This window comes from Ambystoma mexicanum, chromosome 13, assembly GCF_040938575.1.
Source record: "Ambystoma mexicanum isolate Mex_15411 chromosome 13, UKY_AmexF1_1, whole genome shotgun sequence".
Classification (NCBI taxonomy): domain Eukaryota; kingdom Metazoa; phylum Chordata; class Amphibia; order Caudata; family Ambystomatidae; genus Ambystoma; species Ambystoma mexicanum.
In genome coordinates, this window is record NC_090938.1 from 793,747,936 (window position 1) to 793,770,173 (window position 22,238).

Sequence of the window (22,238 nt, forward strand, 5' to 3'; positions counted from 1 at the left end):
CCCGCGCAGGAGGCTCCAGTTTCCCGGTCATCGCGGCCTCACAATGGAACTCCCTACCAACTCACCTAAGGAGCATTGACTCACACACAGCCTTCAGGAAAGCCATTAAAACATGGCGGTTTGCATAATCCGGCCCCTTGGCCCTTTGCACTTCGACTCCTGTTGTAACCCATCAACCACGTAATGTAACCTACTACTGTCTGAATCTATGAATCACTTTCTTCCTGATGTTTCTGTTTTTACTTTGCGTAGGTCATGCGATCTGTAACCCTCGAGCATGCCAACATACTCCTGTAACTAAGACATCTTCTTGCAACAGCGCCTTCATGCCCTTGGGCTGTAGTGCGCTTTACAAATACAAATAAATAAAATAAATACATTTTATTACAGGGGCCATGGATTAGGAGTAAGTAGTCACTACAGTAATTTATACTCACTCCGACTCCCCATTTCCTTTCTTTTATACTTGTGCGAGATTGCAAAGCACCTAAAATACACAGGAGGATCAAAATATTCACAGACCAAAAAGGTTGCACAGACCAGCCTGCGTGAAACACATCAGATATTGAACTGACATCCATAGCAAAGTGCTTGCAAAATGCATGTGGCAGAGCACAGTTAGCTGCCTTGCAGAAGTCTTCTAGGGGTAAAAATCTCTTCAAGGCAAATGTAGATGCTTTTGAGAGGAGCATAATGGCATAGTATCTTTTAGGAGTAACCTTCCTAAGCTCGTAACATTCCAGTATGTAGGCTACAAGCCAGCAAGCAAAGGTGGCTTTTGCTGTATTAGAACCATGGAAAAGACCTGCATGCGTCAAAAAGTCAACTCGTAGACTTGAATAATTTAGCTTGTGATGGATCAAATTTGATGACTCTTGCAGCAGCCAAAAAATGTAGAGCCTGCTCGCATTCAGAATAGGTATCAAGGAAAATCAATTGAAGAGAGGTTTCCTGGTTAAGATAGAATGGTGACAAGCTTAGGGACAAGGAAGGAATGAGTGCAGAGAAGCACCCAGTCCTTGTGAAAAACCAGGTACCACTGAAATGAGCAAGGAGCCTGAATTTCACTGATTATTCTAGCCAGAGTGACTGAGCTAGAAGACAGACTTTCAGGTCACCAGTCGAATATATGTTAAAGCCACTGGCTCAAACAGTGAGGATGTGCAGAGCAAGTAGGAGGATGTAACCTCCACAATCCATTAAGTAGACCTCTGAGTTAGCCAGGGACAAGGAAGAAGTCCCTGCATTAGGGTAGGAGCCAATAGCCACCGAAAGGACGGTACAGCATAAAAAGAGAAGTCCTGGCATCTGCAGGGTAAGATATGAAAGAAAGGGCATGGTCCAAAGTGATAAAGGATTAACCCCTTTGTCAGACTCCAGTAGTATTGTTTATGTATAGGGGTCTTCTTGGCAGCCTTGATGATAGGAAGATTCTCTTTAGCGAGGCCAAGCCCCTCAGGTGCTAGGTCTTCAGCAACAGGCACACAAGGAAAGAAATTAACCAGAAGGGATGAGGGCCCAGACCCATCACTTGAGACAAGATACCTGGCCTCTGCGGAAGGGGCAATGAAGGGACAGAGCTCAGATTGAGGAGATCTGAAAAACAGATGCAGGCGGGCCAGTGAAGATGTTGTTAATGTTGAAGGTATTTATACTGTGCACCGTCAGCAATGGAGTTGGTCCCCAAGCAGATCTGCAAACAAGAAGGTGGGGTGGGTTAGCCAGGTGAAGAGGGAGTAGGAAAGTGAGAGAAGTGGTGTGCGGTTGGCAGCTTCAGTTCGGTTTTCACTGTAAATTAGCAGTCACCCATTCCCTTGCTATCTATTTCCGTTGGTAGTCCTTTGGTGACTGTGTGTAGTTTGTAGGCCAAGATGTTATTGATACATCGTCCTTGCCCTTGCATCCCGAGCTATCGGTGCTTAATCTATGGTATCATCCTATCCCATTTTTCTCTCAGTTGGTAAATTGATATGCCGTAGATGGTTCTTCCTTAACTTTGTTTATGGGGATAGCTTAGGGGGATTGGAAGGGTTGGTTTCTTCACTCAGCATTGTTTCAGCTCTGTATATGCCCCGTAGGCTTTCTTCTAGTTATGGGGTGAAGAGCCAGGATTTGAGGAGTTTTCTGAATAGAAGGTGATTTCTTGTGTTATGCATGTTCTTAGGGAGCTCGTTCCAAGTTTTTGGGACGAGGTGAGAGAAAGAAGATCCTCAGAATTTTCTTTTGTTGTAGGGTTTTGGTTCCAAACGGATGTCGCTGCTCAATCTGAGCATCCTTGTTGGGTGATGTAGGCTTCATTTGTCTCTTAAGAACTGACGGTGAGTGTTTTGTTGGCGAATGACAGGAATGGTAGGATCCTTTTTACAGGTCTCGGGAGAAAGAAGCATTTCTTGATTAGAGTGTTTACTTGTAGCTCTAGAGTAAGTTTGTTGTCCATCAGGGCTCCCAGGTTTTTTACAATCGATGATTGGGCTGGGGTTGTACCGAGTTCCCTTGGCCAAGGGATGTAGTGGTTGTCTCCTCATTTTTTTGTGATGATCATTATTTCTGTTTTGCCTGGGTTGAGTTTGAGGTAGTTCGAATTCATCCAGTTGTATATTTCACAAAGGCAGATCTCTAATGTTGTGTTTTCTTCTTGAATATCTTTATTCTTTTGTAGACTATGTGTGTATTGTCAGCATAGTTGTAGCAGGTGAGGCCGTGTCTTTTGATGATCTTGATTAGTTGAGACAGGTAGATGCTGAATAATAACGGGGAGAAAGATGATCCTTGTGGTACTCCGCATGAGGATTCTCTTGTGTTGGATTTGAAAGGTTTCATCCATATGGTCTCTGTTCTGTTCGTTAGGAAGGATTTGATCCATAGTAGGGTGCGGTCAGTGATTCCAAATTGTTCCAATCTCGTGATGAGGATGTCATGGTTAATGGTGTTGAATGCCGCACAGAGGTCTAAAAGTATCAAAGCATTACTGTTGGCTGAATCTGCATTTGCCTTTAGGTCATCCCATATTTAGAGGAGGGCTGATTCCATTCCTCTTATTGGTCTAAAGCCTACTTGTGCTTGATCTATTAGGCGGTACTCTTCTATGAATTCTTGGGTTGTTCTGTATATATGTATGTTTCGAGCAGTTTAGCTGGGTACGGGATTTTGGAGATGGGTCTGTAGTTGCAGAGGTCCTCTACGTTTCATGCTGTATCTTTGAGTAGCGGCCTGATGTATGCTGATTTGAAGGATTGTGGCACTTTCCCTGTTGAGATTGAAAGGTTTAAGACATTCCTATGGTATTCCATGGGTGCTCCTTGTGAGAGGATTGATTTGTATATGTCTGGGGGGCAGAAATCCGCGGGGGGACCCGTTTTGCTGTTTTGATTTACCAGTTTGACGAATATCTCCACTGATATTTGGGGGAAGCTTCAGAGTTTGTTTGGGAGTTCCTCATAGGGGTAGGAGGGCTCTATAGTCTGTTCGTATGGTCTGTTGGATGGTAATGATTTTGTTTTTGAAATGGTCCGCTAGATCATTGCATTGTTTCTTCGATGGTATTGGCATGTTGTTGCAGCCAGGTGGATTTTTTATTTCATTTATGATTTTAAAAAGAGTTCTTTTTGGTGCTTTGAAGATTCAGTTGTCGTATTTCCTTTTTGTATTTCCTTTTTGTATGAGCGGATAAGTTGTTGAAGTTTGCTTTTCTTTCCGCGGTCGTTTTTGATCCTCCATTCTAGTTCCAGTTTTCTTTTTTTCTTTTCATGGCGCCGAGTAGTGGGGTGAACCCTTTTGCTGTTGCTCTTTTGCGTGTAGGGGTGAAAGGTTTTTCTTTGGCTATCTCGTCGATTGTTGCTGTGATCCAGTTGCAGACTAGAACTGTTTTGTCCAGGTCAGCTTCGTCCACAGTTGTTTCTTATGGTTTGCTGAGTTCCAGAAGTTCAGTTAGGTTGGAGTTTTTGATGGTTCTTCGATTTCTTTTGATGATAGTTGGTGGCTTATCTTGTTGCTTGTTTATTGGAGTGTTCAGTGCGATTATGAAGGGAATGATGGTGATCACTCCAGAGTATTTGAATTGGTGGCATTGTGGTAATTCGTTTTTTGTTGGCAAAGATTGGGTCGAAGATTGCATCAAGTGTATGCCCTGCCATGTGGGTTGCTCCTTTGACTAGTTGGTGTAGATTCATTGTTGCTAGTTGACTGGCTAGAGATTGTGTGGCTGTAGTTTCTTCATCAAACCAGATGTTGAAGTCTCCGAGGATGCTCAGGTGATTGTGCTCGATGGCTAGGTTGGCGATTGTTTCCGTGAAGGCATTTACGAAGGTTGAATCGTAAATTGGCGGTCTGTATATCAATTTGAATTTCAGTTTTGTTCTGGGGTTTGCCGATAGGTGTAGGATGAGGGATTCGCCGTTATCGATGTTTAATGGGTCTTCCAGTTTAATTTCCAGGTGTTCCTTGTGGATGATTGCCAGTCCACCACCTCTTTTGCTCTTCAGGTTTTCTTGGATGCACTTGAAGTTATCAGGCAAGCAGTTGTTGAGAGCGATCTTCTAATTGTCATCTAGCCATGTTTCCGTTACAAATAGGATGTCGATACCTCCGTCACATAGGAGTTGGTAGATTTTGGTGGCATGTTTGGACATTGATTAGATTGCAATGGATCTTTTTGGTGTGGTTTTGTTTCTTTGTTGTTCCTTGTTTTGGTTTGTTCAATCGGGGTGCTTCTCTATTGAGGCTGATTGGTTGAAGATCAGCGAAGATTGCTACTTCTTTGAATTGGTCTGATGGTTGGGTTGTTGACTTCTAATGCTTCGTTGTCGTGCGTAGTATGATGTGGATATCATTTGTGCCCTTCTGTCTTGTGATGTATGGAGTGAGGGGGTTAGTATCATCCCAATCTCTTCTTGGCTACACCCGTCTTTCTTTCCTGTTTGGGGGGATTCTTTGCTTGTCTTGAGATGTCAGTGTCGTGGAAGTATGGAGGCTCTGCGGTTGTGGCGAGGTACGGTGTAAGGTATAAGGATTTTTCTTTTACGATGTTTGTTCTGTTGATAGTATTTGGAGGGGTGTGTTCTGTATTCAAGACCGCTTCTATTGGAGACACTTGAATTTGTGTATCCGTATTAGTTGTTCTATGTTTCTGCTCTCTTTGTCAGCGTCCATTTCTGTATCGGGCATTTTGGGTCCTCAGTGATGGTCTGGGTGAAGAGTTTACAGGTCAATTGCCCGCCTGTCGTGTCTTGTGCTAGGACAGTATTAAGGTTTTCCTCTTACGTTGCGATGCCTGGGTGATCTCGGAGGGGGTCTGTCCGTTCCGGCGGCTGGGTTGAGGTGTTCATTGTTTTTTATAGGGCAACTGTCCAAGGGAGTGGGGAGTACTAAGAGTTGGGTGTGTGGCTCGGCTGATAGGGGCTATGGGGAAGAGGGTAGCAGGGTTAATGATTGGAGGTAGTTACTGGCTTTGGGGCTGTTGGGTGTTCTTGGGTGTTGGGTGGCCTAGGAGTCGCTGGAATTGGACATGTGGCTCGGTTGTTTCTGGCTATGTTTGGGGTTATGGGAAGGAGAGTAGCAGGGTAGTAGGGGTAGCGATTGGAGGTCATTACTAGCTTTGGAGGCTGCTGGGTATTGTTGGGTGTTGGGCGGCCTAGGACTCAATTAAGGAAGGTACTGATAGAGTGCCCAGAGGTTTGAGATGACAAGAAGATAGTGGGAGCCTAGGTTTCACTGATGTTTTAAAGGAGATACTCTTTGATTTAAGAACTCCGAGTGTTGGGGATAGATCTAGGCTTCGGGTAGGCCAAGCAATAAGTTAAGCACCTAGATTCCTGAGATCTAGACAAAGGGGGGTGGGGGGGCTCTGGCTTCCCAGAAAGGCAGGCAATGGTCAAGTCACAAACGGGCAGGCAGTAATTAAACACCTGAATTTGCTATGCTTATACAGCAGGAGTAAGGCCTGGAATTCACAGAGGGCTAGTGGTATTTAGAACATCTAGAATTGACAGACCTGGACTTCGGGTCAGAGGCCTAGGTTTCAAAGGTTTGCAGGCAGTACATGGAACACCTAGATTTGAGACACCGAGACACCGAGACAGTGGGGTAGATGTCCAGGTTTCAACCAGTAGCAGGCAGTAATTAGAACTAGATTCGAGACACCGAGATAACGGGAGAAAGGCCTAGGTTTCAAACATTAGCAGGCAGTAGTTAGAACACCTAGGTTTGAGCCACCTAGACTTGAGACACCTAGATAACGGGAGAGAGGCCTAGGGTTCAAACGGGAGCAGCCATAATTAGAACTAGAATTTGCGATACCTAAATAAGGGGAGAAAGACCTAGGTTTCAAAGGGTGGCAGGAAGTAGTGAGAACAGCTGGATTTGAGACACCTGGTTAACAGGTTAAAGGCCCACGTTTCAGATACTCACAGGCATTAGTTAGAACACATAGATAATGCAAATTAGGCCTAGATTTCAAATTGTAGCAGGCAGTAATTAGAGTAGTTACATTTGTGATACCTAGATTATGAGAGACAGGCCAATGTTTCAAAGAGTGGCAGGCAGTAATTAGAACACCTAGATTTGGGATACCTAGACAACGGGACAATTTCCAATTTCTAAAGCGTGCGAATCAGGCTGATATTCACAGTACTGTCCAAATGTGGCGCAGGCTAGTGTTCAGTGCTATCTTAAAGTGGCACTATCTAGGTGCAACTCAATGCAACATTAACAATTTCCACGGCGTGCAACATAGGTTTCTATTCACAGTACTATCTCAATGTGGCGCTCTCTGGAAGTGACTCAATGCAATATTAACAGTTCTGTAAGATTGCGACGCAGGCCGACGTTCACAGCACCATTTCAGTGCGGCACAGGCCAACAATCACAGCACCATCCCAGCGCAGCACAGGCCAACAATCACAGTGCTATCTCAGTGTGGCACAGGCTAATAATCACAGTACTATCTCGGTGTGGTACTTTCTAGATGTGATTCAAGTCAATATGAACAATTCCCTAAGAGTCCAACGTTCACAGTACTATCTCAGTGCGGCACAGGCTAAATAAATCACTGTACCATCCCAGTGTAGCCTAGTTTGCTATGTAGCAGGGATTACGGGGTAGAGTGATTGCTCTACTCTACTCACTACCGCGGCCACACATACCTTGAGAGACGCTGCTGGTTTACAGCTGGCCACTGGCTTCCCCTGCTGACACCTCTTGGAGCCGCCCTTTGCCTCTGGGCCCTTAGCAGCAGGGGCTGCACGGGCAGTGGGCTGCCCTGGTTAGGTTGCCTATAATCGCGAGAACCAATCAGGTCACTTGGGAAGCGGGATGGGGAGGGATACAGAAGCGGGCAGGGCACAGGGAGAAATGTGCAGAGCACGCTGTTTTGTGTGCTTTAAACACAAACAAATATTTCTTCTGAGATGGCTATGGGGTTTGGAGAGCTAACTCCACTCACCTCCTCGTCCTGGGGATTAAAACTTAAGATGACGTGCATTTGTAGCACACGTTGACCCTTACAGTGGTATCTTGGTTCAGTAGACCAAGGAATGTTTATTGTTGCCCTCATGCCCTCTCAAGGATGAAGGACAGAGCAGAACAGTAATGATTTGAACCTATGATCATGAGGTCAAACACAGATCCCTGTACTGGATGCACTAGTCCCCTGAGTCACAGAACCTGCTACAAGGACATGGTGGCAGTTCTGTGTGTGCTTCAGCTTGATGTGAACCTTCTGAATGTGGGGCTTTCAAGGCAGGGAAATGGCCACTCTGCATTCCTTCTAACGCTAATCAACTTTTTTTAAATGAAAAAAGCATTTCACAGCAACTACAGTACACTGATCAAGGTTTGTCTTAACTGCGTCAACTGTTTGAATTACCAGTGGGAAACTTTTCATAAAAGCTGCGTTAGCAGATATTTTACTCACATTTTATCATGGCCCAGATGTACGCATAGATAGGTATTGAAGGATTGACTTAGATGTAATGTTAATAGTCTTGGAATTGGACTACTGCGTTTAATACACATTGCAGAAAAACACACTTAACGCTAGAAGCCTTGAAACATGTTCATGGCACAACTTCTTTAAACCTATTCAGCTCAGCGCCCTGAACACACTAACTGTTTAAACCACAAGCTCAGCAAGCGGAGTATTTTTACCCACAACTATACTTCTTTAGCCAGGTTAAAGACCAAACGTTGGTAAAACAGCTCACTGCTCTAAGAATACCGAACGCCAAAGCTGCTTAGCTTCATCTGAGAATCTTAATACTGAACAGAACAAAGCAACACTTTAAAGAACACACATTTTTCTACACTTTTATTAAGGTTTGCGTCCATCTAATTGAATGTTTAGACCAGGGTTATAGCACAAGGCTGGTGAGCAAACCACAAACAGATCACACGAGAGGCAATCCGGCTGCTGGCTCACCTTGAGGGTTAAATGAGGCAGCAGAAAATGCAGAGATGAAACTACTTGCCAAATATTCTTTTGGGGATACATTTTTTATTTCCGTTTTCAAAATAACTTTGGCTTTTAGGAAAACTGAGGAAAATAGCAACATGATGACTTTATACACTGGAGCCTACATTTTCATTTAGTTTCATTGTTTCTTTTTGTTCATGGGCCTATTATTATTATTGCTAAAAAGCCTGCCTTCTTTTAATGCTAATACAAATGCTAAAATATGCTCAGGCGTCAATAAAAAGAAAAGAAAGAATGAAGCCGAGCGCCAGTCCTACATTTACAGACCGCTTTTAAATGTGCTTGTATTTCAGATCATTTGCGGTCATTCCGTTATGTACCCATTTCAGGAAACGCAGCACAGTGAAACAAGTAAACATTCTAGAAATGGGATTTACAATGTGTCTCTTCACCCCCCCCATCCCCCATACACCCCCCCCAACCCCTGATACGCAGGTACGGAAAGCTTTGTGAGAGGAGTAACTGCGAGCTTAGAAACAACAGAATGGTCCATATAGAGATGTCCACAAACACACAATCCCCAGAGTGGGTCTGGAATACCTGATGAAGGTCCAGCTCAATGCTTGCAACACAAGTCAAACGTGACATATTTCTAGATGATGGGATTAATGGTTGACCATTAACCTTCACTTTGACCCTAATGGCTCCCAAAGGAGTACAAATGGAAGGGTCAGAACCAATATCCATCACCCTTGTAGGCATTTCACATGATCAAGGAAGCAACAATATTCCAAAGTAATGAGCTATACGAGGAACAACTCAACTGGAACAGATGAGGTTCTACTCTGAGGAGCAGCCCACCCACGGAGAGCTTGAGAAAAGGTAGCTCCTATGATTGGAGAGCGAGCAGCTGGGCCAGCACGGCTACACAGGCCTACTACATCTCCTGTGTGAGTAGCCCACTAATCGAGGTGCAAGGCAAGAAAGGAGCTGGGACTGCTTGGGTACACAGCGCTGTGGTTGCGAGGCAGCGAGAGTGGTGCAGGTCCCCGTTGCTTCAAAGCCCTATGAACAGCGAGTAAGCCTGTCAGGTATATCGGCATGCTGCGGGCATTCCCATGTCATGAGGCAGAGCAGCTGTGGCTTTCAACGTACCCGACATACAGGCCCACAGGTATGTACTTGGAACACGGGTGGGGGGTGGGGTGTAATGGCAATCAATGTGGGCTTTTGACCCTGTAGAATGGTACCATTGTAGATTGGTGCTCTGCATAGATTTAACTGTGAGTGAGAAGGGGTGTTGCCATTCCATCATGGGGGAAGGAAATACTCCCTGCATGGCTTCGGCTCCTAGGCAATTCCTTCATTGCCCTACCGAACAGACACAACGGAGAGCTGGATCACAGCAGGCTGCTTTGCTAAACTGAGTGCCTGCTCCTTTCAGCCATCATGTTTCATCCTCTAATCGGTCTCCTTGTTGTCTGCTTCCAGTCACTTCCCTTGCTCCATTCGTACCCTTGGTCTGTGTGCAGGCCTCCTACTGTTCTTTCTCCCAGAACCATGCTTCTAGTCCCGAACTTTTACATCTGGCTCCTCTCCTATTGCCTTTAATCTCTTCCTGCTCCTGGCTCATTAGGTGGTCAGTGAAATCGGCCTAGCGTTTCTCCAGTTGTCCCCTGCAAGTACCTTCAATATGCTCCAGGTTCCTCGTCTTCGGGAATCCTGTAGCCACATGTTTTTGGGCTTGTTTTTTCCTCTTTTGGGGCTTGTTCTCGAATTCGCAATTGCCCCTTTCTTGCACCACGGCAGCGTGACTTTGGAGGAAGGATCCCGATTACCAACACCTAGACAAGGTACGGCGCATGAACACGTGTCCATCACTAGATAAGGAGAGAGCGATGGAATCCGGGTCTGTACTCCAACACAGCGCTATGATTGGACAGGAGAAGACAAGGGTATCAGCAGTACTCTGTTGCACAGATGTATGGCCAGTGAGCATGAGAAACCAGGTTTCCATTGCAACACGAGGTGCTGTGTGACACAGTCAGATCAGACAGCAGGCGACAGAGAGGCCAACTATTCTTCTCTACATTGCACACTGTTTGGTGAGCAGAAGACAGCAAATAGCTGGCCCTTCTTTACTACACACTCCTATGACTAGAGCAGAAGCGAGAGCCAACAGTTACGGACTGCTAAACTGCTCCAGGATCAGGAAAGAGAGGAACCTGGTCCTTCACTAGGAGTAGGGAGCAATGGCACAAGGAAGTAGATTAGCAGCAGGAAAGAACCACCTGCCACAGGTCTACTGGGAAATGACGGACTGGGCCGGTTGCAAAAATGAAGGTTGATGAATGGAAGGTCATGAATAGTAATTGCCAAAGGGTATTCATCTGGCCAACTCTCCCGGGCATCGTTTTTTTCCTGCCATGCCATTACCGAAGGGGAAAGATAATATGCAAATCAGGCTTTGTCCCATCCCAAAAGGGGCAGACCAGTTTGAACTGCTAGATCACTTCCTGTTTGCAAGAGACCACAAGTAAACCAGATAGATTTCAACCTCTTTGGGTGCCATCAGTGAAGGGTAGCTTGAGTCTCTAGGCACAGCAGGCGTGGGCCCCACATCGGATACCCGAGGGCAACACACACTTATTTTGTAGCAAAGGGTCAATGGGAATCACAAACAAACATAAGGGATCCAATGAACTATTAAATCAACCTATGTTTAATCAATTTTCAAAGCAGTAGATAATTTTAATGAGACCATAGAATAAAATGCTACAAAAAATGCAGGAGTGCGAAAACCATCTAGTACAAGAAACATTTAGATACAGTACATAACATCAAAATATCGACCACTGAGGCAACAACAGTAAAAAGCATCCATAAATGTATTCAGACACACCACTCCCACAACAGCCGACCAACCGCCATAATGAAGTGCTGAACCATCGTATTGTGCAAACAATACCATTTTGCACACGAAATGTGCTTGCTCAAAGTGTTCAGGTAACTAATACCCCTCTGCACCAATAAACTCAAAACACATTGGGGCCACTACTCTGTATTACCACCAAAGTGAATTCACACCTACTAAATGATGTGTACAAAAACAAAATTCATGGATGAATCTTTTCTAACAGCTTTCCTCATAGCCTACTCAAGTTTCGGCCATACAGGGTTTCAAATGTTCAAGAACCCAGCCTTCTTCAGGGCAGATACACTTTGGTCTAGATGGTTTTCACACTCCTGCAGGTTTTGTAGCAGTCATGGGTGTCAACATTTGTACAGAAGGAACGTGGTAAAAGTGCAACAGTCAATCCAAGTAAGAGACAGTAGTGTGGCAGTCCTGTAGTGCATGCATCTTTTTCAGCGGGATGGAACACCCAGGTTTTCAAAGGTCTCTTGAAGGCTGGGAAAGGAGGGTACGTTTCTAATTGGATCGCTTATGTTTATCGGGTCCCACCTCTGAGCATACGTGTCCCAATAAGGGTGAGAAAATCAAAACGGACTGGGCAAGTAGCTCATGAAAAATGCTTGCCAGAATGTTCAGGTAGCATAATCTCCAAAGAATTACCGGTAGCTTCAGTAGAACGGCTACTAGAGAAACAGATTGAAATAAAGATTAGTGGGACCTAAAAGTTGGAGCTACAAGTGGGAAAACGGAAACTAGTACATTGCGTGACACACATCTAGTATGATACAAACTCAAACTTTTTGTCTTTTACATACGACCCATTATGCCATAAACGTGCTCTGTATATGTCCCAATCCTCCCACATTTTCAAACACACACACTTAATGCCACGTAGGTGCGTTTGCATGGTACTAGTTGACTGTGGGAGCCAAAAGTAGTTTTTTGTAGCGGTTACTGTCAAGCTGACCAGTTCCATCTAGGTTACAAGCAGCAGCTTAAATTAGCTGCCAGCAGTTTCAAATGCTGAGACATTTTAGGAAATAAGATTCTGACCCAACTTGCACCCATGAAACATGCTGCACAGTGCTCACCTTCACTTCCCCTGGACAACCCAGTTGGGTTTATGGTGTTGTCCCCGTTGTCGTCGTCTTCATCAGAATCTTTAGCCAACACTCCTCCATACCCCATCCTACGTACAGCTGGCGTCTTCTCAAACACCAGCGACTTCACTGCATTGTTTTGCGTGGCTGGCACCAGTATAGACTCATCGTCAGAGTCAAAGTCTTCAAGAGTGGAAGTCTCGTGGGATGCTGATGTCTCTAAATGGTCCCCTGCCTCCTGCCGTAATGCTGCTGTGGTCTTGGGCAGCACGCCTACTCGGCTTCCCTCAGCAGGCACAGGAAGGATGTAGTACTGGCATGCCACATCTGCAAAAAGCAGCAGGTCCCCGTCAGCTAGTGCATAGCGGACGTTGGGCTTCAGAATGACTTTGCGGCGCCTGGTCTTGTTGAGGCTTCCACAATCGTAGATGACGTGGCAATCCGCCTCCGCCTCAATGACAGCATGCTTCTTGGAGACAGACTGCGCTGGAAGAGTGATGTGGCAGTTTTCATGCCTCCCAATTATGTTGTCTCCAGTATGGATCCAGAAATCTATGAGAGGCACAAGCAAAGACAAAATAAATAACAATAAAAGTCCTTTTTTTTTATGTTGTAATGAAACCTATCCACTCCCTAACCCTCAAACCTGCCCATATAAATGGAAAACTTTAAGGCAACAAGAAGGGTGCTTTGCAAGAGATCAGAGGTCACATCACCAGTCTACTGAGCTTGGAGGGTTTGATAAATAGCCCCGAGGTAAGGAGCAGAAGGACTGCTGCAGGGGAGTCACCACATGCCCAATGGAAAGACCGGGGCAGGCTGAGCTTCGGGAAAGGCTCAATGCCGGACTCCAAGCCGAAGAGTTCTTGGAAGTTTGTCCCTGCTATTGGAAGTAGCCAAACTCCTCGTCACCCACCAAGTCGTGGAGGCGGAGGTTCAGGAGGGGCCTGTGGTTGGATGTTGGGCCAACGCACGATCGGAGCAATACATACTGTCCAGAGAGAATACAGTAGTGGACGAGTTTCTGAGGCAATAAAAGAGCAGATATACATTCCCAACCATGGTGCAGCTTCCACAACACTTGGATGCAAGAATCTACACATAGGGCGTAACAAGGTTCCTCCTACAATTAAGAAGACCTACATGAAGAAAATGTATGGGGGTTGGCGGCAGTCCTACTTAGTAAAGGACGAAAATGAACAGGGAGGCACATCAGACCCATCTGTGTACACAGACACCCCTAACAAGGTTACTCTGGCCTGCACATGTCAGGTGTCGGGGAATTCGACCTGAAAGGTGAATTGGAAGGCTGTCAAAGGGAGAGTACACCTCGAACCTAATCTGCCCCTGCACTACGGCAATGGAACCTCAGGTCTCCGACACTCACCGCGCTCTGGTCCGTGCGCACTGCTGCAGAGGTGGAGTTTGCCTACCGGCTCCTGGCTACCTTCTGTGCTATCATAGCTCAATTCTGTCTCATCCCAGTCTAACAGCTGTGTCTGCTCCATCCTCTGGAAGAGAGAGAGAAAAGAAAATGTATAATTTCTTCACACACGATCAACAGTGCAAGCTATGCCACACTGTGTGAATAACAAAATGAAATGAGAATGTGGTAATAAAACGCTACCTTGTTTCTACACTTCTAACCTGGCGTCTTGAAACACATGCTTGAAGCTTTATCGGCCACCTAGCACCTTAGATGTACTTACTATCAGTACCTGTGAAGGTGTGGAGTGGAAATCTATTTTTGCTTTAACGACAAACCAAAAAGACCGACTTAGGAAGACTGCTTAGAACGATCTTTCTAAATCAAACTTTCAAGCCCCTGCCTCACACAAGGGCACGCAGCGGCAGACAGGCGTGGCCGGGCCAAAGATGGAAGCAGCAGGTATATAGTGTGTGCGTCTGTACAAGGGGAATGTTTGTAGCATGAAAGGGGGGGGGTGCTGGGAAGAAAGTTTAAATGTTTTATTGTGGGTCGAGGAGGAGTGTTTGTTGTGTGGAAGGTAGGGGGCAGGTGGGCGAGTAAATACATGTGCGTTTATGTTTTTTGTGTAGGCTTCTCGGAGGGTAGGGGAGTTGGTGTAGAAATGTTTATGGCGGGGAAGGAGCAGGCACAGGGGTGAGAAGCAAAGTAGGTGAAACTCCCAGATTTAAAAGGATGAAGGCGGGCTGAATCCTCATCCCCCCCCCGTGCCGGAATGTGACATTAGCGGATATTGAAGGCGTGCAGCCTTTAATATTGGAAAAGATCACATAGAACCCCAGTGAAAGCAGCTGCCCCATGCAGAGCTAATGGCAGGATTCCAGGGAACCCAGCCAGTGTGTGGAATGTGCACTTGGCAGTTCCCGATGATGATGTGATGGAAGAACTTCGGCAGGAGGCACCTTTAGCTCCAAGGAGAGTCCAGTAAAAAGACAATCAATGAAATGACATGCTGCTTTTTTAACCTGCATGCTAGGGGCACTCTCTTACCGCTCTGCTGGGCCATATGGGCTTACCAACAGTAGTATATTAAACCCAATTACTTTTACAAAGATGAATTGCATTTTAAAACAAATATTTGTATTTGCAAAAAGATGAAAATGTAGAAAAATGGTATTGTTAATCATTTACATGGCCAATAAATTAACAGTGCAAATGCCCAAAAGGAATCTCTTGGCAAGCTTTTCAGGACTCAAATCCACATAAATCTTCACTTTTCTGTATTTATTCTGGTATTACATTTATATTTTAAGATAGGAAATACATCCACGCCCACAATTATTCAACATGAATTGCCCAAATAAAATGAATTGCTCACATACAATGTCAATACGTATGATAAGACTTTGTGGAAAGAGGCCTTCATCAACAATACACAGCTTAAATCTCAAGGCGACAACACACATCTGAAAAAAGGGAATTCTGTGCTGCAATCGCATGAAAATGAGCATATTCCAAGAGCAATGCATTACAATAAAACATTTCAGTCGACTACAAATCTATCACTCAAGCGCTGAGAAGTCCTAACAGCAGGCGGGAAGATCATCCTGAGATGGATCTGCCCACTGAGACAACGGCAGCAGATAATATTCATTTGAACACACTTCCCTGTAGTCACTAAATTACCATCACATGAATGGCCGTCACAAACTGGAAATACACTGCTGTGAGGAAACGCACTCTGGCAGTGCATTTGCAGAACAAGGGGGGTGGGGAGGGCATTCTTTGTGAGAGACTGCTGCAGATAAAAGCGCATCCCTGATACACAAAGGGACCTGCTTCGCTTCCAATGCAGCCAGTTTCTGTGCTCATTCACCTGTTAGGAAGCAGGCACAGGCGAATATGCCCTTCTGGGGTTATCAAGCTCCTGGTGGCATCTCTCTGCCCAAAAAGAAACGCTCATGCTCGACAAGAAACTTTTACATACTGAGGTTAACATGAAAACACAGCATTTGTAGCCAAGGGCCCTTCCAGGCCCATCGCTGAAAATTTGCTTACTGACCTGACCCTCCGTGAGCAAGGGACAGATCCCAGACTCCGGCCCAAAGGGGCCAATGCGCGCCTACGTTTAGGGAACACACTCGACACATAGGTATGGACGAAAGGACTCGCTCTGGAAATCTTGTGTCCCAGCCCACCTCTCCTACATCTAGCAAGTGGGAACAGCGTGTGGGTAGCAGAGTGACCATACTGCATCCCAGTTACATTATGAATCTCGACCAATATTCCAACACACGGAACTTGGGAACAATCAGCCTCCAAAGTGAAGTGCAAAGAAATGAGTTAGTTATTCAACGATCAGCAAAATGTGTCCATGAAGTTCTGCAGTAGCGCACGCACCGACACCGACAGTGGCATGGGGTGGGGTTTAGGATCATGCTCGGTTAGCCTCAATGCCATGGTCTTCAATTCTTCTTTGGTGGTAAACACATATATAAAAGGAGCAAATCGGGGGGCCTCATCATCATTCGGGAGAGAGAGGGGGCAGCTTTTGGGAGACATGCTTTAACAGATTCTGTACCCCACACCACCCATCCAAGAAAACCAGATGGAGCTATGTGATCATTTAAATTAGATTTCATTTGCAAAATAAAAAGCTACAATGGTGTCTACCATAATATCAATCTTGGTAACCTTCAGCATGTGTGTTTAAATGCTTATGTTACTACTTGTTTTTTGTGGGGGTAGGTGAGTCGCCTTCTTTCCATGCATGCAATCTCATTTTACCCAAACACTCATGTAGATGCTCTGCTTTTGTGGTGAGCCCAATCCAGGCTGGCGACTTATTTCAAAACAGAAACCTTTGCGCTAACTTTCTTTAAAACATAGAATTGTGAAAACACTGTCCATGTTGAAAACCTATGTGCAGGGACGTCAGGTCACAGTTGCGACCCCTGGGGTGTCCCTGGATACCTATGGGATCGGCCCTGCTACAGCTTGATTTTTAAATATTAACTCCTGGCCTGTGGCCAGCGCCCTGTGGCTCTTTATTTCTGGAGTGGCTGGCTTTCGTGTTTAGGCCTCTTAAAAAAAACACGGGGTTCCTTCCACAAATGTAACACTTTGAGCAGTGATCCTAAGCAAGAAGGAATACGAATAACAAATCATTTGTCTTTCTGAAATTCTATACAATAATTGCTAGACTCTTTATTTCAGGCACACTAGAGGTGTTGAGTCACTGATTTAGTCTGTTCTTAAACACCTCATCTCAGCCTTTCATCCTTCTGAGGTCGATAAATGAGTATCAACACAGGTTGGATCATATTGTATGTATATTTGTTCAATATAAACCACTTAAGCATAAGTGCTTTTCAATAACACATCATTATCATTTAGCCTTGGATGTCTGCTTGCATTGACAGTGACTTGGCGGCAATATGGGCCGATACACACTGATATTAACAATACATATGGGGATCCATTCTTGTATGAAATGTATGACAATGCATTACTTACCGTAAAAGCATTTCTGATGGTTGTATCTGCTTAGATTCACATGCTGTGCATAGGCCCGACATCCAGTGGTCACTGCGGAGTATTGCATTTTGTTTTTCGTAGTCGAAAAGGGGACGTCGACAAGGCGTGTCTGTAACACTATCCCTATAGTGACGTGCGTTGTACCCACAATCCCTCACGCGTCGAGGTCCCTCCGTTTGTATTTTTCTGCCCTGAGGGAGCCTTCTAGACGTGAGTGAGTACAGAAAAGAGAGAAATATAGTAGAGGATGTCTATGTTCCTTCCATCCGAGCGGGGAGGAAGGGCGGGCGCATGTGAATCTAAGCAGATACAACAATCAGAAATGCTTTTACGGTAAGTAATGCATTGTCTTCTGATGTTTGTTAATCTGCTTAGAATCACATGCTGTGCATAGACTAGCGAGCGGTACCCGGAGTTGGCGGTGGGTTATGAGAAGGAACAGTAGAGAAAAGATGTCTTAATACTGCCTGTCCCACCTGGGAGTCAGATCTAGAGTGTGCATCTAGACAGTAGTGTTTTGTAAAGGTGTGCACAGAACTCCAGGTAGCCGTTTTGCAGATGGACTCAAGGGGAACATTTGCAATGAATGCTATGGAAGCCCCAGTGCCTCGAGTGGAATGTGCTCTTGGCTTGAAGGGTAGTTCTCTCTTAGCAAGAGAGAAACAGAGAGTGATGCATTGTACAATCCATCTAGATATAGTGGACTTAGAGACTGCATCTCCTTCTCTTCCTGCTGCCACCGAGACAAAGAACTGATTAGTCTTTCTCAGTGATCTGGTTCTTTCCATGTAGAACATGACAGCTCTGCGTACATCTAGTGTATGCAGACTTTTTTCTCCCAAGCTGGAAGGGTTTTGAAAGAATGTTGGTAGTTCTATAGATTGGTTTACATGAAATTTCGAGATGAATTTTGGTGCAAACCTTGGGTGTGTGCGAAGAACCACCTTATCCTTGTGAACTGATACGAAGGGGTCTAGTACAGAAAGAGCCTGTAGTTCACTTACTCTCCTAATGGAGGTGATAGCTATTAGGAAAGCAGTCTTAAGAGTGAGGTCTTTAAGAGTTGCCTTGTGCATGGGTTCGAAAGGAGTGCCCATGAGTCTAGAAAGTACCACGTTTAAGTCCCATCCGGGAGCTGGGTTAGCTATCGGGGGGTGTATTCTCTTTACCCCTTCCATGAAGGCCTTGATAACTGGTATCTTCCACCACAACACTTTAAGTTGGGTGTATGCAGAAAGTGCCGCTAGGTGGACTTTAATGGAATTAAACACTAGACCTGAATCCAGTAAATGGGTCAAGTACAGAATAATGTTAGTGGCAGAGCAGTCAACCGGGTTGATGTTCTTACTTCTACACCAGATGACAAATCTTTTCCACTTGCCAGAATAGCAGTGGCGAGTATTAGGTTTTCTGGCTTCCCTGAGGATGTCCATACATCTCTGCGGGAGATGTAAATGTCCAAATTCTATGATTTCAGGAGCCAGGCTGCTAAATTCATGGTCTGAGGGCATGGATGCAGTGTCCTGCCCTTGTCTTGTGACAGCATGTTGTACGGGCAGGGAAGTTTCATTGGGGGGGATAGGGACATCTCCATCAAGTGAGCGAACCATGGCTGCCGGGCCCACATTGGGGCAACTAGTATCATGGTAACCTGCTCTTGGTGCATCTTGTGCACCACTTTGTTGAGGAGGGGAGTCGGGGGAAAGGCGTAAACAAATTTCCCTGACCATTGAATCAACAGACCGTTCCCCTTGGACTGGTTCTGGGGGTACCTGGAGACGTAACTTTGGCATTGTGAGTTCTCCAGGGTTGCGAACAGGTCTATTTCCGGGAAACCCCATTTCGTGAAGACGTCTAAGACGATGTCTTCGTGCAATTGCCATTCGTACTCTTTGGGTAGGGGGAAGTCTCTGCTGAGTTTGTCTGCTAGCAGATTGAGTTTCCCTGGTACATGTTGTGATAGTAGGAACATGTTGTGTTTGAGAGCCCACTTCCATATATTCTGGGACAGCTTGGACAGTCCTGGAGAGTGAGTGCCCCCTTGCTTGTTGAGATAGTACATGGCTGTGCTGCTGTCTTTGAGGACCATCACTGTCTTTACTTGTAAGTGTTCCTGAAAGGCTTTCAGTGCTTTGAACACTGCTAATAGTTCCAGCAGGTTTATATGCTTGGATGCTAAGCTCGGAGTCCACACTCCGTGAGCAGTCTGATGGGATAGGTGAGCCCCCCATCCTGTAAGGGATGCGTCTGTGGTTAGAGTGGCTTCCACTGCGGGTGTGGCAAAAGTTTTCCCTAATAACAGGTTTTCCTTTGTCCACCACCGTAGCGAGAGAACCAAAGCCTGCGAGACCACCACTAGATCGTCCCATTGTCCGCTGGCCTGACACCACTGGCTGTAGAGCCACTCTTGCATTGGGCGCATGCGCAGGCGCGCGTGAGGTACCAAATAAATACATGACGCCATCATCCCTAGCAAGCGCATTGCTTTGCGTACCGTCACCTCTCGACCTGCCACATAATGGGGGATCTGAAACAGCATGTTTTGGACCCTCTCGTTGGAGGGGAAGACGAGGCCGTCCTTTGTTCGAATTAGAGCCCCTAGGAATTGTTTGATTTGGATGGGGTCTAAGCTGGACTTCTTTTCGTTGATGGAGAAGCCCAGTTGGGACAAAAGGTCTACGGTCCTTTGGGTATTGGAGAAGCAGGTTTCGTAAGAATCCCCTGTTATGAGCCAGTCGTCGAGGTACGGGTAAACCGGGATGGATAATCTGCGCAGGTGGGCCGCTGCCACTGCCAGTACTTTCGTGAATACCCTTGGTGCAGATGCTATCCCAAAGGGTAGTACTCTGAACTGGTAGTGTTTGTTCTCTATCTTGAACCTGAGGTATTTTCTCTGCGCTGGAAACATTAAAATATGAAAGTATGCATCTTTCATGTCTAGTGTTGTCATGTAATCCCCCTGTGATAACAGTGGGATTACATCCTGCAAGGTCACCATACGAAACTTTTGGGGTTTGACAAACTTGTTCGCTGGACGCAGATCTAATACAGGGCGCATGGTTAAATCCTTTTTGGGTACAAGGAAGTACACTGAATAAATACCTTCTGTTACCTGAAATAGGGGGACAGCCTCTATAGCTTCTTTTTTCAGTAGCTCTTCTACTTCTTGAAGAAGAATAGTGAGGTGTTCCGGTGTCATGCGCCGGTTCCGTGGAGGTCTGTATTTCGGGGAACCGTTCAATTCGATGCAGTATCCGTGGGCTATGGTGGATAATACCCAGCGGTCTGACGTTATTCCCTCCCATGCTGAAAGGAACGATGTTAGCCGGCCCCTGACCGGTGATGCATGGGAGGGGACCCGAATCTTTGGGTCATTTGTTGGTATTGGGCGTGGGGCCTTTTGGACTGGAGCCGCGCCCTCTTCCTTTGCCACGACGTTGGCCTCTTTGACTGAACTGGGTGCTTTGGTTAGAGGGCCAGTTGGTAGCAGAGTAAAATTGTTGTTGGCTTTGCTGCTGGCGTTGGCCACGAAAGGAGCGTCTATTGCCATAGCTGCGTCTGTTAGGTGGTCTAGAAATTTGGTCAAGAGTCTTGATGGTATCAAACTCCTTCTTCGCATGTTCTAGGGCCTCATCAACTGCTTTTCCAAACAGATGTGTTTGCTCTATGGGCTTATTTATTAGGGAAGCCTGGGTTTCCGGCTTAAATCCCGAATTGCGCAGCCAGACATGGCGTTTGAGAAGTATTCCCTGAACCAGGAAACGGCCAGCTGTCTCTGCGGCATCTAAGGAGTTCTTTACGATGCCCTGGTTTACCAGAGTTCCCTCTGATATAGTAGCCAACAGGCGTGAACGCAGGGGTTCTGGTGCGTCCTCTGCTTCGCTGCGCAGCTTGCTCCACTGTGCATCTGCGTAGCTAGCTAGTAGGGAATTGTTATTCGCAATCCTAGTTGAGAAGGCGGCGGAGGTCGTGATTCTCTTCCCAAGTGCATAGAGCTTCTTGCCCTCGTTGTCAGGTGGTGCCTCACTAGTAGATAGTGGTACCCCCGCTCTCTTTCTTGTGTTAGTAACTACCAGAGAGTCCGGAATAGAATGTCCCCTGATGTACAAAGGGTCAGAAGACGAAGGGCTGAAGAGATTTTCTATCCGAGGGTTGTCCCCTCTGACTAAGGCCGGATTGGAAAGGGAAAGAGTTATTCTTCTCCTTATAGAAGCCAGGAGCGGAATGGACTCACTGACCGGGGCTTTTTCTTTAATAACTTTTTCTACAAAGTCTATGTCCGGAAGAGTCTCCCCTGTGTCTATTTCAAAATGCGCTGCTGCCTTGCGCAATAGTGCATTAAGTGAAGGCTGGTCATCTATGGGGGAGGTGTTCCCAATAGGCGAGTCCTTGGGAGGAGAAGGGTGAAAGACATCAGGGTCTGAGTGCACTGATGGGGATTGCCAAGGCTGCACTGATGGGGAGTGCCAGGGCTGTGAGGTAGCTGTATCTTCTTCAAAAGCTCCTGCACTAGTGTAAGGGTCTTCCTCAAACTTCTCCTCCTCATGTTCTTCCTCTCCACCTAAACACTCCTCATCTTCCTGGAGGTATTGCTCCTCTTCAGTGAGGTCATATGAGTCTGTAGAAGGGGGAAACAGCCTAGGAATCTTGACCCTAGGGTCATCCTGGGTCCATTCTCTTGGTCTTTTGGGTGTGGGTGGGTTTTGGCTACCCAAAAACCTTTCCATTTTTTCCCTACAAGAATGGAGTCTTTCAAGGGTCTCATGGGGAACCCCTGAATAGTCTAGAGGGGGGGGGAAATCCTTGTTTTCGCCTTCCAAACGCTTAGAACGCTCCCACAGCGTCGACGAAAGG

At 46.0% G+C, this 22,238-nt stretch overlaps 1 protein-coding gene across 3 annotated transcripts in view; it reads right to left on the reverse strand.

The window, feature by feature from the left end:
* Positions 1-22,238, reverse strand: part of MDC1 (mediator of DNA damage checkpoint 1) — a 323,363-nt gene that overhangs the window by 287,216 nt on the left and 13,909 nt on the right. For all 3 annotated transcript variants that reach the window (XM_069635188.1, XM_069635189.1, XM_069635187.1), the window contains exons 2-3: positions 13,809-13,932; positions 12,413-12,973 (exon numbers count right to left, since the gene is read on the reverse strand). In XM_069635188.1, the coding sequence (XP_069491289.1) occupies positions 12,413-12,973; positions 13,809-13,929 (682 nt within the window). In that variant the 5' untranslated portion in view covers positions 13,930-13,932. The remainder of the gene's footprint in view (positions 1-12,412; positions 12,974-13,808; positions 13,933-22,238) is intronic.